The sequence below is a fragment of the Hermetia illucens genome, chromosome 1 (assembly GCF_905115235.1).
Source record: "Hermetia illucens chromosome 1, iHerIll2.2.curated.20191125, whole genome shotgun sequence".
NCBI classification, from domain to species: domain Eukaryota; kingdom Metazoa; phylum Arthropoda; class Insecta; order Diptera; family Stratiomyidae; genus Hermetia; species Hermetia illucens.
In genome coordinates this window covers 95,102,583-95,119,575 of record NC_051849.1, presented here as the reverse complement: position 1 = coordinate 95,119,575, position 16,993 = coordinate 95,102,583, and the positions used below count along the sequence as shown (strand labels likewise).

At 40.4% G+C, this 16,993-nt stretch overlaps 1 protein-coding gene across 1 annotated transcript in view; it reads right to left on the bottom strand.

Moving 5' to 3' along the window:
- Nucleotides 1-7,243: 7,243 nt before the first annotated feature.
- Nucleotides 7,244-16,993, bottom strand: part of LOC119649324 — a 75,972-nt gene continuing 66,222 nt past the window's right edge. Inside the window, exons 3-6 of the mRNA XM_038051429.1 lie at nucleotides 12,271-12,418; nucleotides 11,999-12,197; nucleotides 8,243-8,408; nucleotides 7,244-8,180 (exon numbers count right to left, since the gene is read on the bottom strand). Of these exons, the coding sequence (XP_037907357.1) occupies nucleotides 8,071-8,180; nucleotides 8,243-8,408; nucleotides 11,999-12,197; nucleotides 12,271-12,418 (623 nt within the window). The 3' untranslated portion in view covers nucleotides 7,244-8,070. The remainder of the gene's footprint in view (nucleotides 8,181-8,242; nucleotides 8,409-11,998; nucleotides 12,198-12,270; nucleotides 12,419-16,993) is intronic.

Genomic DNA, 16,993 nt, shown 5'->3' with positions numbered 1-16,993 from the left:
GAAACCTCAGCTGGACGGTGGAGAAGAGGGCTCCGGCGAGTACTGAACTTGTTGCCTGCAGTGCGGCGTTGTGTTGTTGATGCCGCCGCCTCTGCCCCCTTCGACTTTCGATCACCAGTTTCCCCGATGACCTCAAGTCGAACACGTTCCCTGATGGTGGCCGGGATTGTGTCGCTGCAAGTATTGAAGCGGTAATGGTCTGCGACTCGCTGCACAGTCACGTGCGCGAATTGCGGGAAACGCTCGATGAATTTCTGGTGCAACAAGGGGCGGTAAGATGTCGTACCCGCCCCTGCCGTTATTTCGTGGCAGGAGTGGATGATGAAGAGGTTCATTTCTTCAGTCTATTTCATCCGCTGCTTACGCGAATCTGCTGAAGAGGTCGCCACAGATTGTGGTGAAACAGCTGCAGCAGACGGAGCTGTGCTCCTGATCGTCGTGCTGTCCATTATGAGAGCCCGACCCAGTCACCAAGTCAGACGACTCCCGTCGGTTATCCGTACCGTACCTCAAATTTCTTCTTCATTTTTGGTGGTGCATTTTATCCCTAGCTGCCAGGTGTTGGGATAGCTTCCTTAGTGAGTAATCTGCAAGACTGCAAAATTCCTGCACTTTCCTCACCTACCCCCTGAGACGCTGCGGTGGCGTACAGCGATTTAGACTGAAGCTATCCATCCCTCCTCCTTTTACAACCGGGCTTGGGACGGGCTTCGGCGGAGTATATTATTTCCGAGTTATCACAATCTCGGCAGATGCCGGATTTTACCTAATACTAGCACTAAGTGCCAAGCATTTAGGCTCGGACGATCCTACCTACTTAAAAACTAAAGGGGCACTGGTGGTAGTGGCCGGTGGTAGGTCAGTGGGAGAATCCGTCGAGTACTCCCCGCAACATCGAGCACGTATGCAGAATGGTGTACTTCTGCATGGTTTGAACCAGACTGTGCGAAAGTCCCAGGACATCAAGGGAAGCCGTGAGGGATTTAGATACAATGCCTGTAGCTGACAATATTATGGGAACTACAACCACCCGCTCGAGACGCCAAATTTCTTTAATTTCCTGAGCCAGTGGCTCATAGTTCACCTTCTTCTCCATGTATTTCCGTTCAATGTTGCTATTATGGGGGATAGCAACATCAATAATATACGCGGAGCGACCCGTCTTGTCAACTAACAGTACGTCAGGCTTGTTGTGTGCTGTATGGCGATCAGTCAGAACTTGCCGGTCCCAATACATGCTGTAAGCAGAACTATCAAGTACTGCTTGCGGCTCATATCGGTAAACCGGACATGTTCCCGTGATCAGCCCATGCACATACAGCCCATGCACATACAGCATTATGCCTGGTGATGTATTGCACCGGTGCCATAACAGTACAGCCAAAAATGAGATGGTCCAACGTCTCTAACGCCGAACCACACATTCTGCACTGGTCGTTCTCCACCCGTTCTTTCATGATAAGCTTTTTATAAGCTCGCGTGGCGACCACGCCATCCTGAATGGCACACATGAACCCCTCCGTCTCAGCAAAGAGCTCCCCAGCACACAGCCATCTGTTCGACAGATGCAAATCGACAAATGGCTGCCAAAGACAATTCACGTGTTTACTGTGCATTGCCTTCGACTTCCATTCATCGATCCGCTCTTGGTCCGACTTCATCCCACTCAGAGGATTGAAAGATCGATCCTTCAAGTTAAGTGGAGTCAGTCCACAGTCTGCCTTACAGACAGCCGCATGCAAGGGACTCGCCTGCTCTTTGCTGTAAAAATAAGCGCGCAGCGAGTCGACTTGGCGATGATGTTGTGCCGCCACGTCAACCACGCCCCTACCTCCGATGTCACGAGGCAGGTTCATCCGCTCCACGGCAGACTTTGGGTGATGCTTTCGGAATTTGGACATTGTTGTCCGTATCCGCCGCTGGACGTTTTCCAGATCGGTCTTCGTCCACGGCAATATTCCGAATGCATAAGCCAGTGAAGAGATAGCGAATGCCATTCAACGCGCTTATTTTATTCTTCCCCGAGAGATGCGATTTCAGCACCAGCTTTACACGCCGCAGGAATTCGGACAGCAGAGCTTCCTTCAGATCACGAACTCGAGCATGGGTTCCTTGCAGAATTCCTAGGTACTTGTAGAAGTCTGTCTCGGTCATAGCTTCGATGTGGAGGTCACCAATGCTATGTCCGGCATGCGGCTCGTGATTACCTTTGCGGATGGCTTGGATTCGACACTTGTCTAATCCAAACTCCATCCGAATATCATATTATTTATTTATTATTGCCCCATATAAATTTACTAATAATAGTAGAAAATTTCACGAAGATTCTTTCTATTGTATGTCAGGTTATTGTATCATCATCATCAACGCTTCACTATATGTAAGTCTCCCAAAAATACATGAGGACCGTTCAGATCATTGTCTTCTATAGTAACAGCTTTGACCCTATGGTGAGACGTTTCGAGCGGAATAGTAAGTTCAAATAGACTTTGTTGGCAGCACACAACCGTGCGCGGATTTTGCCATTATAGTCTTTATCGGTTGTAATTTTGAACCCTAGATAGGAGAAGCTGTGAACTGTTTCCAAGTTGTATTTTTCTATCTTCATTGTCTTCAGTTGACTAGCGCTATTTGATGTTGCTGTTATCTTCGTTGTTGGTATTGACGTTGCCATTAGATATGTATTTCGTCTCGGGTTCATTGATGTGCACTGCAGCCCAAGATTTCGTGCATTTCCAGCTCAATTTGAATGGAAAACGTCATTTTTGTTATTATGTCAATACAGTCAGCATGGGTAGAAATTGGGCGAACTTGGAGAAAGTGTCTCTCGCATTTACATCATCATGGTTAAAAAGGATCCATGATAGGGCATCCCTTTGTGTTAGACCGTTGTTGATGGCGAAAGGTCTCGAGAGTGATCTAGTTACTTTTATTTCGCCTCGTTCTTTTATCAGGGCCGGCATACTCGCTCTGTCGAAATATAATCATCATTAACGGCGCAACAACCGTTATCCGGCCCTGGCATGCCATAATAAGGAACTCCAGACAACCCGGTTTTGCACCTAGGCCCACCAATTCGTTCCGCAACTTGTTGAGACGGTTGTGGTATCGGTCATAGATTTCGTCGTTATTTAGGCTACAGAATTGTCTATCCTCATGTAGGAGGCCAAAGATTCTTCTCTCGAACGTGGCCAAGAGTTCACAATTTTTCTTGCTAAGAACCCAGGTTTCCGAGCAATACATAAGGACTGGCAAGATCATTGTCTTGTACAGTAAGAGCTTTGACCCTATGGTGAGATGTTTCGAGCGGAACAGTTTTTGTAAGCTGAAATAGACTCTGTTGGTAGCCAACAACCGTGCGCGGATTTCATCGTCATAGCTGTTCTTGGTTGTGACTTTCGACCCTAGATAGGAGAAATTTTCTACGGTCTCAAAGTTGTAGTCTCCTATCTTCATTGTTTTCGTTTGACCAGAGCGATTCGATGTTGTCCGTATCTGCGTGAGCTTGCATCCTTTGAGATTAATGCATTGCCCGGCATGCAGCACTCTTACATTCCGTTACTAGCTCGTCACTGAACAAGTCGTTCCGATTTTATTCTTGCGAACGGAACCAAGTATGTTTGTGCCCATGCCAATGATAACGCTTTTAATATTGTTTGAAATAAAAAAATAAATAAATAGGTTAACTATAGTAATCTCCGTATTTCGATTGCAATTTTCTTGTGTTAATTTTGAAATAGCGTTACGTGGAGGGGGTTATGGGTTTACTGGTAAGGAAGGGGTCCTGCATATCTTTCGGACTTCGACGTAAAACCAAAACCACTTTCCCGAGATAAGTTCAATATTGTGTAGGGAAGGGACATTAAGATTTGACATAGTGACTTACGGGTTATTAGATTTGCTTCAGATCAGTAAAATTGTGTGTATAAAGAACCAATAAAGTTCTGAAACTTGTGCATACTTGGGGCAAATAGAGTTTCTGTCAGGCTTCGCTAATCAAAAAGTTGGGAGCTGCTTAGTTATTCGGAAATCTTTATGAAAACTCAGACGGAACAAAAGAACGCACAAAGCGGAATGCCAAGATCGAAGAACTAAGGTAACGCCTAAAGGTACATACGAAGTTAAAAAGGAGTATCAAGGTTCCACGTACGCTACAACATGCGCTCAATTGATGGAGCTTTAAGCTGTGTGTATGTTGCAGATAGGGGAGAAGCATACTCTCTAAGTGCTCAAACCGTTGTGGCTTATTGTAAGCGATCCCCCCTCCTTTTAACGAAATAGCCCAGATACGTTTATGAATCGCTGGATTTTCGTTAGTGGATGTGATGTCACCGACTGCAACTGGAACTCATTAGCACCAAAAGTCTGATGTCTGATGCATCCATTGGCAGGGAATTCATGACAGGAAGAAGATGTATCATCTTGCACAATTCTAAACATATGTCCAGCTGGTGAATTATGGCCAGTCAGAATGCCCATAACACTTCTACGAGTCTTCCTGCTTTTCAATATGATCAACTTTCTATCACTGCAGATTACAATGCCCCTGCTCTTCAATCACCAAGGTTCAGTCACCAAGGTTCCTGTCCTTAGGATTGCATACGCTTCAGCCCGAAAAACCGTTGCATATTGTCCTAAAGGAAAAGCCCACTTCTCATTTTTACTCCGGAAGTAGACTTCGGTTGGTGTATGAGGTATATCCCGTGATGCACCCCTCTGAGACTTACCAGTTTTGTCTACGTTTTAGGAAAACTTCATATACTCTACCAAACAGATGTATGGGAGGGGATCGAAATGCGTTGCTCTGTGGCCTCACATCCGTTGTTTCCCCATAGATATAAGCGAATTAGTCTATGAGCTGCTCTCATTGCAATGCTTTGAATAAATATATCTACGGACTGCAAATAGAGGAATGCATCTAGAGCTGCGTCGGATGTTGTGCTCATCGAGCCGGTAATACCCACATAAACAGTTCTTTGCAGTACGGTTAGTTTACGGTGAAAACTTTTTTGTCTCAATTTAACCCACCACACTACCGATGCATAAACAAACATCAGCGTAATGATAGCAACATATATCCACATTACTACCTGAGACCTAAGTTCCCATGTCAGAGCAAATTCACAATTCAGTTTCCTCCTTTTTGTAAATAATATCATTGCGTACCTTCCGAAATTCCGATCAACAGCTAGCAGAGCCATGTCATAGCATAGGCTTGGACGTGTAGTGGCAAATTTTGTAGTTAGCATAGTAGTAAATCAATCAACATACTCCATAGAAGTGCGGTAGCACATTTTGAGGGCCTTGGCTTTGGTATGAAGACTACCTTAATCTTCCGGCGAGAGGTAGGCGCGTAGTTGAAAGCAAGATGCTAGAAAAACGTTTCTTAGCAGTCGCTCTAAGTGTTCTATATTCTCCATGCTAGGAGCTTTAAACTGTTCAAAGAGCAGTATGCAGCTCTAATTTTTTCATTGGTATTAACCGCTCTGGCAGTGTTCTAATTCTCCTTGTAGCATTTACGTCAGGAAGGGTTTATAGGAACTGCCAACTCTCCCCTTCCCACTCCTGTCACCAGCTCTCCCGGATGGTGTACTTCGAATAGGGTCTATACTGATTCCGATCTGGAGAAAGTACCATTTGATTTTCTGAGAGAGTCCTACTTGGCCGGCAGCCCGGAAGTCTCTCCTTCGCCTTCCATTTGTTCATAGTACGCTCTAAAGAAGTCTTGTTTCAAACACCTAACCAGCCTCATATATTCACACCGTTAGTTCCGAAAGTTTAACTGGTCTTCATTTTTGCTGTTTTTACATTTCAGAAGTCGTCTGGTTTATTTGCTGAGTTTTTTCAGTTCTCGTTTTAAGCTTTTGCCTCTGGAAGTAGGACAAACTTATTCATAACACTCTAAGAGTCTGCGACTCAGAGTTTCCAATCGCCCAGGGAGCTGCATTTTATAGCCAAGAAGAATTTTGTCCAATCCGTTTTCCTAGATTTCCATCTTTGTATTAAAGACTATTCACCTGCGTCTGACAGTAAGACTTCTTCTAACACCTGCCAGTGTGTAACCAACTCTAATCCCTTTGTTGGATTGTTGTTGCTTCACTTCTTCTTAGTCCCAGGAACGTAAGCGTGTAACTTACGTTTGCAGTCCTGAGACCAGTTGAAGTGATGAAGTCAAATAGCTTTGGTTGCAACAAATATGTTGAGCGTTCGCAGCTCAACTTATTAAAAGTTTGGGAATATTTGATTCTGCATACACTACCACATTCCTTAGTTCTTGTGTCAAAGGACACAGTTATCATAGAGTTAGTAAACAAAAGCCAATTATGATGTTTTTCTCTTGCCATTAATATAGCATTGTAAGATAACTGCAACTAGGTCTTGGGAGCAGAACTCTCCCAGTATAGTTTTCCATAACTGTCTTGGTATTAGTACACAATCTTTTCATCGCAAAAGATACCAGACCCCTTAACTGATCCAATTTTAAAATTTTAAAACCGAACCCATGGCTTCTGCTCCAGAAAAATATTAGGGCAGTCCTGCAACTTCGTCAGCCTCATTGTCAGCAAATAGGTGAAGGCTTTAGCATGCTTCAGGTTAATTTGACCAACCTTTACATCTTTCCGCATAAGTTTAGTCTAATGTCCAAAAATAGTTAGAAGCGTATGTCCTGATCGGGGTGTAATCGCGTCTCCCTCATACCATACCTTCAAAGAGTCAATCCCGTCATGTTTGATTTCTTTGAGAATTATCACACTTGAAAGAGCAGCAGTACTCATCACATAGAGCATTCATCTATTTTCCAGTGGTTTGCGTAGAATTAATCACACAAACTGGCACAAAGTGCAAGCTTTCCATTAAGTTGAAAAGCAGACAGATTTTTCCGTAAGGGAACATTAACATGGTGAAACCTCCAAAATCCGCACCTCGGCAGCGGCTTGATTGCTCACGATCGCGGGTGGATTTGAAATCTGTGACTTCTTCCATATTCATGTTTTTTAACATCCTTGAACACTACCGCAAGGTGATATCTGAGGGAGAGAGCTTTAAGCTGATGGTGAAAATACATTTAATGTCTAAAGGGTTAGTTGTATTTATAAATAAAACTAGCTCATGATTATCAAAATAGCAAAGTATCCATTAAATAAATATTGAATATCACGAAAAGTCTTCCTTACCTGAAGTATTCATTCTCTACTTTTGGGTTAATGCTTTCAAAGCTAAGGCACGATTGGAAAAAGCCTCATTAAAAGAAAAATATTTATTCTAAATATATGTGTCCACTTTGAAATGTAAAAATATTTACATAATATTCTAGTCTTTCCTTAGCTCTATAACTAATTTAATAATAATAGAATTTCATTGAAAAGAACGACACAAATATCTCTTCAACAAGTTTATATCTTAAACTCGAACGGAATAACGAGTACTCGTACGAATAGATTAAAACAAGGACAATCTATACAACAAGCGTGTGTTCCTTCTCTTAAATACCTTAGAATATCCTGGAAGTCTTAATAATAATCGAGTAACACGATATGCTACCATAAGTGAATAATATGCGTGTGATGATTGGCCACGTTCTCTAGTTCCACTAAACCTAATTATTCCTATATTTTTAGCACATAAATACACAACAGAAAAAGAAAGGTAAACGTGAGATTCGTTGTTTGTGTGGTGTTTGGATATTCAGTTCTACCTTTATTCAACAGCTTTTCTGCAAACAAAACAAAACTTATCGAGAACTAAGACGAGAGTTGTAGAGATAACAGTGCACTGTGGTTCGAACAAGGATATGACTCGATAACAACAGGGAGTATTGCTCGTGTAAATTTTCAGGATTGCCCATCAGTCAGTAGAATTTTATATTTGGAAGGGAGGAGTCCCTTGAAAATACCTCAGAGCTAGCAACAAAAATTTTGCATTATAAGCATGGCTCTCCCTAAATGAACAATTCGTTATGAAATTTCTTTATAAATGGAAGACTATCTGGTAAAGAGTTCTCTGTTGCTAATTTGGATATAACTATGTTTGAATGTTTTTGATTTATTTGCCTACGTTGACCTATTGTGCCTAGTAGTTGTACGGGCCATATTGAGATCCATGATAATATGGACCGGGGTACACCTGGGGTTGTGGGTAGCCTGCGTATGGTGGGTACGGTGGTTGCTTTTGCGAGTACACTGGAAAGGAAAAATGATTGATTTGAGTCGCTGTCATTTTGATTGATTAAATTCAAATTTACCTGGCATCAAATACTGCAAATTGAGTTGTTCTTCCTTCTCCCGTTCAGTCCGTAAGCAAATCGCTGCTCCCGACAGTAGAATGGCTGCAATTAAACTTGCACCAACTCCGGACCATGCAATGTAGTAAGACCAATCGTATGTTGTCCGGGTATTATCGCGAAGGACCTAGAGAGAAACATTAAATTAGTGGTAGTTATGGAATCTGGAGGACCTACAGAGCAACAGATCTTATAAGCAATTAACTAAAAATATTAAGCCTGTTCAGGCTCTAGGTTTCGTTTTTTATTGCGAATGGGGAATGGCACATGTAGTATTGATAGGATGTACAAGTTAACGTTTGAAAAGGACTGGAGTGGCTTAATTTCATTTTTTTCATCAAGGAAGTCGGTTTCTCGTCTCTCAGCTCTTTTTTTGAAACAAAAAGTTGTAATAATAGTGATGATTTCCGAAAAAGTTATTTGCATATCTGTGGATTCCGCATTCACTTAAATCAGCTCATCATCCACTTTCAATATTATGTAAAATTTGACAGGAGCGAATGCCCTACAAAGCTTTTTAATGCATCGAGCAATGCATTACTATTATCACATGTTTCTAACTTTTTTCTCCAAAATAAAATCCCGCCTGCAGGAATGTTGACACTATTTTAAGGTGAAGATCCCATGTAGTTATTGTAGGTGAATTATTGCCTCATCATAATCAATCATGGGTATTTCTTATATAAGTATATTTGAGTGCAGAACTATTTCATTTGTACGTAGCCCGTATTGTATATGCATTTACCATGTCAGACTACTCACTTTAATGTGATACTTATATTTAGTGTTTTCGGTAGCCGTAAATTTACAGGGAAGAAACAGCTTTGAGCTATTGTATCTTTGTCAATAAAAGTTCCATTGCAGCAGGGCAGGGTTAGCCAATTTCCCCAAAAACATAGTAATATACTGTTACTAACTTGATTTGAGTAGATACTGGTATGGAGAGTACTTTAAGGCCTGGACAACAAACATAGGCAGCGTTATGATTTTTTTCAGATTTTTCTGTTGGCTTTTCGGTAGCTCTTGAAAATGGATCCGCGAAAGAAATGATCACTTCGAATCCCCTGCGCTCCCCGTCTTTCCAACAAATGGCAAAACTAAGACTGGCTTCGAGAAGTACTAATCGAGACCTTTCATTCGACTATATATTGTGAAAAAAGGACAGACAGACCTATGCAGCGGATCATGAGGAACAGCTTTAAATAACACTGCATAGAGACAGATGTAGACCTTACAGGATTGTAATGGGGAGATTTCCGCGATGGTCGAAATGATGCTGATTAACATTGTGGTCGACGAGATGTTGTGCATTAATGATGAACTCAATTCTTCCACTGGATCGTTAAGCAGGTGGCAATAATGGTGGGGACGGACGGCTCGATCCACAGATTAATTCCCAGCAACAAGCTTTGGACGCAGAGAGCTGTGAGATAAAGTATGATTTCACGCAGTTTCTCACGAAACAGGGGGACACTGTAAATACTTCTATAGGCTTAAACAGCTCAACTAGCTGTCCCAACTGCGACGATATTTCGGAGGACCCGGAGCATGGTTTTTCCATTGTGCTAGATGCAGAAGTATAGAAGGTTCTAGAGAAGATATTGGGAGGAACAGTAGCACCGGAAAGTTGCAATTAAAAAGATCCTTATGATAAATTTGACACTCGGGACGGTGAGAAAGATTTGTATCGACTTATCAACTCCAACACTCACGGGTTATCCAGCACTTTTGTTGCATTAATGACAAGAACGGCACTTTGCTTACGGATCGACGAGCCACATTGGATAGATGCCGACAATATTTCGAGCACATCATTATCTGTTTGTGACAATGTAAGTGAATTCTAAAGGAATGTAATGTATGATAAAACCTTCATAATAAATTTGATATCAGCTTATGATTAAATTTAATGTGAATAATTGAATTTGAATTCGGAAAGTTAATTTTGGTGGCAACATTCTCCATTCTCCATCGATTCATTGATGTTATGTCCCTTTTCTTGGCTGCTGAATGATACTAGAGGGTAATTAAATATGGCCTACGTGCTAAGTACGAGCATACTTAATGTACCTAAATAATATCAAGTCGTATGTTGGTATTTATGACTATATTGGAAGTCTCTTGCATATAAGTGATATATTCAGCTGTGATATTCAGATGGAATAAGACAAGTGTCAAATCGAAGCCAACCGCAAAGGGTCATTACGAGTTGCATCCTGGACATAGCTTTGGAGATCCAAGTTAATAATAATAATAATGGTTGGCGCAACAATCCAGTTGGATCAGGCCCTTGTAGCGTGTTACTGGGTTCATTCAAGACCCTAACGGTACACTACAGTACACTATAGGAGGCAATGTACTCAGCATTGCGCTCGCTCGAGATTATTACTCTGATTTTGCTCAGCTACTCATTTACAGCTGAGTCGACTGGTATCCGACATCAAATCCCGCCGCCGTACCACAGCCTACTGCTCTAGTCACTGAGCTATCCGGACGAATGCATGGCCTGAATTCCGCCATGAAGCAAATGAACCTGCCTCGGCATATTGAGGGGAGGGACTAAGTTGACGTTGCAGCACAACATAACTGCAAAATCTACTGGCTACCCGGCTTCTCTTAACTTGAAACATCGGTCATTCAGTCCTCTAAGCCAGGTAAAGTCGGACCATGAATAGAACGATGACTGAGGACAACTGTAAATATGTGAATTTTCATTGGTAACCATTCGTCGGTTTTCAGTTTCCAAACGAATGAATTTCACCCGGGAGACGCGTTTACCCCGTGCTTATACATATAAATATATATAATATATATAAAGCTGATTATACAAGGAGGGGGTCATTTCGTCTCTGGCTACACTATGATATTGTCGATTAATACACAGAAACTTGCATAAAACTACTCCTTTAATCCTTAAGCAAAATGCATAGCGAGCTTGGCCTAATTAGGGAAACCTGCATGGCTTACCAATATAAACGACAAGTAATATCAAACTACGTGTGTTGCACCTAAATCCCGCATGGCTTTCCTAGATTGTGATAACTCGGATATAAAACTCTGATTGTCCGATCCTTTGTTGCGGCTTTAAGACATACATAGATGGCAAACCGGGCTATAGAGTTGGTAATTGAAACTTTGGAACTACGAAATTCTCAAAACAATTTTTGGAAGGAAAGATTTTAAATTGAAATAATAAAAACTTGTTGTTTCTTTTTCGTTGGTGTGGGTATTTATTCTTGCAAATACCGATATTTCGGGAACCACTTGTTCCCTTCATCAGTGCAAACAAGTTTGCCCAAACAACAAGTTTTTATTATTTCAATTAATTAATCGTTGGAAACACCGCATAATTTCACTCTGAAGATTTTAAAGATAAGCGACATACGGCGAATAATAATAAACTAGGTGTACTAGTGATGAACCAAAAAATGCAAATTCGAAAGTTCCAAGGGTGCTGATTAATGTGAATAGCATATTTAAGATCTTGTCAAGTAAAGTGTTCAGCTTTTAGTTTGCATTCATATTTACTGATATGACTGATGGACTCCCATGACCTAATTTTGGTGTGTTCCTGTTACTAATAATTTATTCAGCGAGTCTACTTCTCAATGCAGGAGCACCACTAAAACTCTTGTTGTATATCTTTCCCCGACTAATATTTATTCGAAAATTACGTCATTTAATTGTACTGTATAAAAGGAGAGATTTGAAACTTACAGTGTTCCATTGTTGATAAAACTCTTCGCCGACAACCTTTTCTTTTTCAAAGAACTCAACAGTATGCCACAGGCCCATTGCTCCAGCTGCCAGTAAGCAGGCAGCTAACATAAGAATTGCAGTAGCTGTAATAGCACCGGAAGATCGTTTCCAACAACCCGACAATCCTGTCCAGAAAGCACAGAATACAGCTACAAAACTAAAAGAAATTGTTGTTAATTACTTGATTTAGGTATTCCAACTTTAATTATGAAGAAAGTATCGAAAATTACCTTAAAATAAAGAGCGCAATGCAGGACCTGGCTAAATGTAATCTCGAAATAGAGTCATCGTTCGGAGGCATCGATTTATCTTCAGGTGTATCCGGGAAGTAATCTATGTTCGAGCAATGAGTTTCAACTGGAGACAAGTAGATTTTCACTGAAAGAAAGCAAAATTTAAATTTTAAGTTAACTCTTATTATTCTTTTTATGTTAAAGAACGCTAAGTAACACTTAGAGTATCAAGCAATCTCGAGACTTCTGCAGCTACATTGTTGGTATCAACACATTAAAATAGATATGGTACGAAGGCAGGCATAAAGATCGTTAAATGCACTTATTAGCATCGAGTTTATGATCTTCGACTTGCTTGGTATTAAGTTGATATAATTACCCCAACCTAAGGAGTTTATGATTTAATTTTTTTTGTGCGAATAACAAAAATTATGCTAAATTAGCCCTTACGACAAGTATGTGTGGTACGTATTAAAAAACGTAATAGGTGGGCTGATCTGAGCACGGTCGAATTTTTAAGTGAGTGTTGACCGATTATAAAAAACAATGAACGGCGTATTGCGGTAATAGAGACGAAGATGTTGCCTTGAACTAGTGGCGTAGCACCCGTCAATCACATTCGAAATGAGCATTGATAACGAGTTATTATCGGCCGCGAAAGTGGTGATTTTTTTCATTTAGTTACGCGCTATCATTTTTATGTTAAAATTATAAAATAATAAATAAATGTAAAAATTTGGGCTCAATTCTTTTACATTTATCCGAATTATGCTCAGCAAAGGAGCTGTGTATGAAAGAAAACCTTATTAGAGTCCAGTCGATGTCTGTCTGTCTATCCGTTACACCCGATTTATTCAGAAACGGCTGAACCGATTGTCACATAATTTGGTGGAAACGTGTGGTCTTTGAATCCCTTTATATATGACAAGTGGAGCTATTTTGTGTTGAGTATAAGATGAGGGGGCTCTCCATACATGCGAAAAGGGAGTCCAATTTTTTTTCATAGAATATGACCATATAGAGTATCAAATGAAAGGATCCAATTAGTACTTTTCGAAACTGATCGCATGTTTGATTTGGTATGAAACGTAGGAGAGGGAGGGCAGAAAATATGACCCTCAAAAAGTGTAACAAGTTTCGTTCTCAGAACCTATCCAAGCGTAAAATCTGGAAAAAATCACAGTGGCGTATTTGAACGAAATCTAGGCCTCAAAATACATCCCGTTCCGATGTCTGCACAAATAAAGTTAATAATAGTATATAAGCGTATTTTAGAAATTTTGCCGAAATTGCCCCTTGCTAGAAATACAAAATTTATTAGCAGTATAAGGGCTCATCCCGTGTGTCGGATTCACGTTGTATCTAGATATAGTGTAGAATATATAGGCAAAGTGATTTTTTGATATTCGGAGTCGTTCGGAAATTATAGTGTTAAACACGTGGTCAGTCACACGCCAGATTTACGTCGACCCCGTAATAAAGCTTGTATTTATTGGTCTGAATGATGTTGGAATGATGTACATGTGTTTCTTCAAGAAACCTAAGGTTTATGGATTAGATATAGCAGATTAATGGCCAGTTAAGGTTTTATGGCTAAAAATCGCATTCTACTTTTTAAATGCGTTTTTCAGGAAACTGCATGTTCAAAATCGGCTGCCACTATAGCCCAAAATCTATCCAACCAAATTCTTTGAAATTTTTAGGACTTATTTAGAACATATTTCTACGGTCCGCAAACTAGTAGTTTTTTCTATTCATTGAAGAAGCCGTGAAAAAACGTCAAAATTCATAAAAAAAAGTTTAACACAGCACCAAAAATTTAGTTTTTAATATTTTTTAATAATCCTAGTAGTTAAGTCTGTACGTTAAAATGCCATTTACTTTTTTTCTTTAAGATGATCGCAGCAGCCTCTAGCGTGGCAGCAGAAAAACACCTTTTTTTAGAGATGGGTATATAAATTGCTCTGTATTTCAATAACGAATTATACGATCGGGCTGGAAAGATTACTATGCATGCTCAAGATATAGTCTATGGTGGAAAATTTGTATTTGTATCTTTATCCAGTTCTTCACAACAAATTTCTAAAAAAAGTCAAAAAAAAACGGCCTTCACACGGGATGACCCCCTCAAGGCATAACTTTCGTTTTAAGGAAATCCTACTATTATTAACAAAGTCATAGAGGATGATAGTCCTCGATTTTATGTGAATTTCGTGTATTTTAAAATGTGTATAATGTCATCATAACGTATCAATTCGACGTTTTAGTTTTTAATCATTTGTATATCAATATCAATTACTCGAGGCAGACATATATATGTATGTATATGAATGAAGCTTTGGGGTAGTGCCTAATTCAGGCAAATATATTTGTTCGTTAGACCAGTGGTATTCAATATACATACAGTACGTAATCGGAAATATGTGTACAATCAAGTTATATACGTGCATGTCTAAGTATAATATTTTATAATAGGCAATGTTTGTTAGTTTACGGTTAGCATAATATCTACCTCTGTATAAGAAGTTTTCAGCCATATAGGAATAAGAAAATGTGCGTAGAGAGTTTCTCACATAAACAGAATACAAAACTTTTCTACCCGAAGCACCAGCCTCCCGTATTCCGACTTGTTATACCTAACCGGTGCGCTCCATTGTTTGAGCTATAACTTTAGAAATATTTACAATTTCTATCTGAGATTTTGACTGTAGATGTTCAATGTGTTGTACTTTTTAAGGTTTTGTTTGCAAAACAAAACCTTATTAAAATCGGTTCAATGTCTGTCTCTCTGTCCGTCTGTCTGTCTGTCACAGGTATTTTTCTCAGAAACGGCTATACCAATTGACAAGAAATTTGGTGAGAAGGTGGGACCTGTGGATCCCCGGACATGCAGTGATATCCTCCTACGTTGAGATTTAGAGGAAGTCCCCATACATGTAAAAGGGGGTGTAAAATTTTTTTTTCACCAAATATAGTCATGTGGGGTGTCAAATGAAAGGCCTTAATTAGTACTTTCGAAGACGGTCTTAGTTTTGAGATTTGTTAAAAAGGCGGGGAGTGGGAGGGGTGGAAAGTGATGATTTCTTTAACGGACCCATTCTCAGAAACTGCCCAACCGAAAAATCTGAAAAAATCATGAAGCTGCCTCTATATGGTGCCCAGGCCTCAAAATACTCTCCACTTGTCTTTACCGTGTAAACTTACAACCCGAAGTACTAAATCTGACATGCTAAATGGATATTCTCAACGGGCTACGTACAAATCGGAGAGTGCTACACCCAAATGTACTCACACAAGAAGCAAACAAAACCTTTCATACCTGAAGCGCCCAACTTCCGGTTTCCCGACTTGTTTTTAAATTGTAACGCCGTCCCATCACTTTAATAATGCTTAGTTTTATAGAGAACCCTTAAAATGGAGTATAAAGTAGCCATCGGAAAGGTACGAAATGAGAAACAGAAAATTTAAGATTAACTCTAAATTCAAACGGGATGTTAGTTTGATTGTGGATAAACCAAACAGAGTTCCGGTTTCAATAATTACGGTAATAGTGTAATATGTTTTTTTCCCCAAAAACTGCGTGTTTAATATATGAGGGATTCTAAGTCGACATCCAGATGAAGTTGGACCACTATGTTCCTATGCCCCAAAAAAGGGGTCCGTAGACCAAAAAACCTGGAAGTAAATCGCTTTTCATTTGGTCCGGTCCAATGCTATGCGGATGTGGACTTAGGATCCCTCATGTCCCAAACAATAATCTAGCTTTAGCCTAGCTTAGTCTCAAACTATTGGCGGTTTAACTTGGATATAATTCACACCCTTGTCCCGTCTTTGCGATTATATAAAAGAGCGTTTTCCACCTGTTGCCACTTTCGGTCACGCTGCTCCTAGGGCAGAGGTGAGGCAGCGTCTGATGAGTTGTCTCTGCCCTGAATGAAACCGTTAGTCCTTGTTTTTGGGAGGGGTATATTGGAGAAGCTAAGGGGTGCTAAACTGTGAAAAGAATGGAAATCCTGCATATTAGCAAATGTATTCTTTCGTCCGCTTGTCACCGGACAAACCGAACGAAATGTTGTACATGCCGCAAAGCCACGGGCATTATAGTGTTAACTTAGCCTAAAGCCCGCAATTCACGTTCAGTTCGGCCTATTCGTTACAGCCTAAGAGTCCGCAATGTATACAGAGCCAGTTGAACTGAAAGTATCATCCACTACCTGCAAGCTGCAACATCTTTAGTTCAACATGGACGTGGAAGGCCTAAAGACAATTTGACAATTTTTTGTGTGCGAGCATTTATTACAAAACATCAAACGATGAAGATGACCATAAAATTTGCGCTCACAGCCTAAATAAACATGTCTGGCCGGTTGGCCGAATCATTTGCCAACCAACTGCATCCCATCCACTTTACGCCGCCGGTCAGCTGCGGACTCTTGAGGCGTAACTGACAGGCCGAATTGTACGTGGATGGCGGGCTTAAGCTATAAAATGGGATGTTAACGTTATAAATAAGGGAATAGTTGCAATGTAATATAAACCCTTATATATGTGGTAGCTACTTTTATACCTTGGTACATTTTGTATCTGTTTTAGGCGATCTTCTGTATACTACATATATGGTAGGTAGGTAGGTATCAGTGGCCGCTCCGAGGAACCCAATTAGGGCTTTGGTGCGCCATTTTGATGCCACCAACTCCTAAGACCTGACTGTTGTTATGAG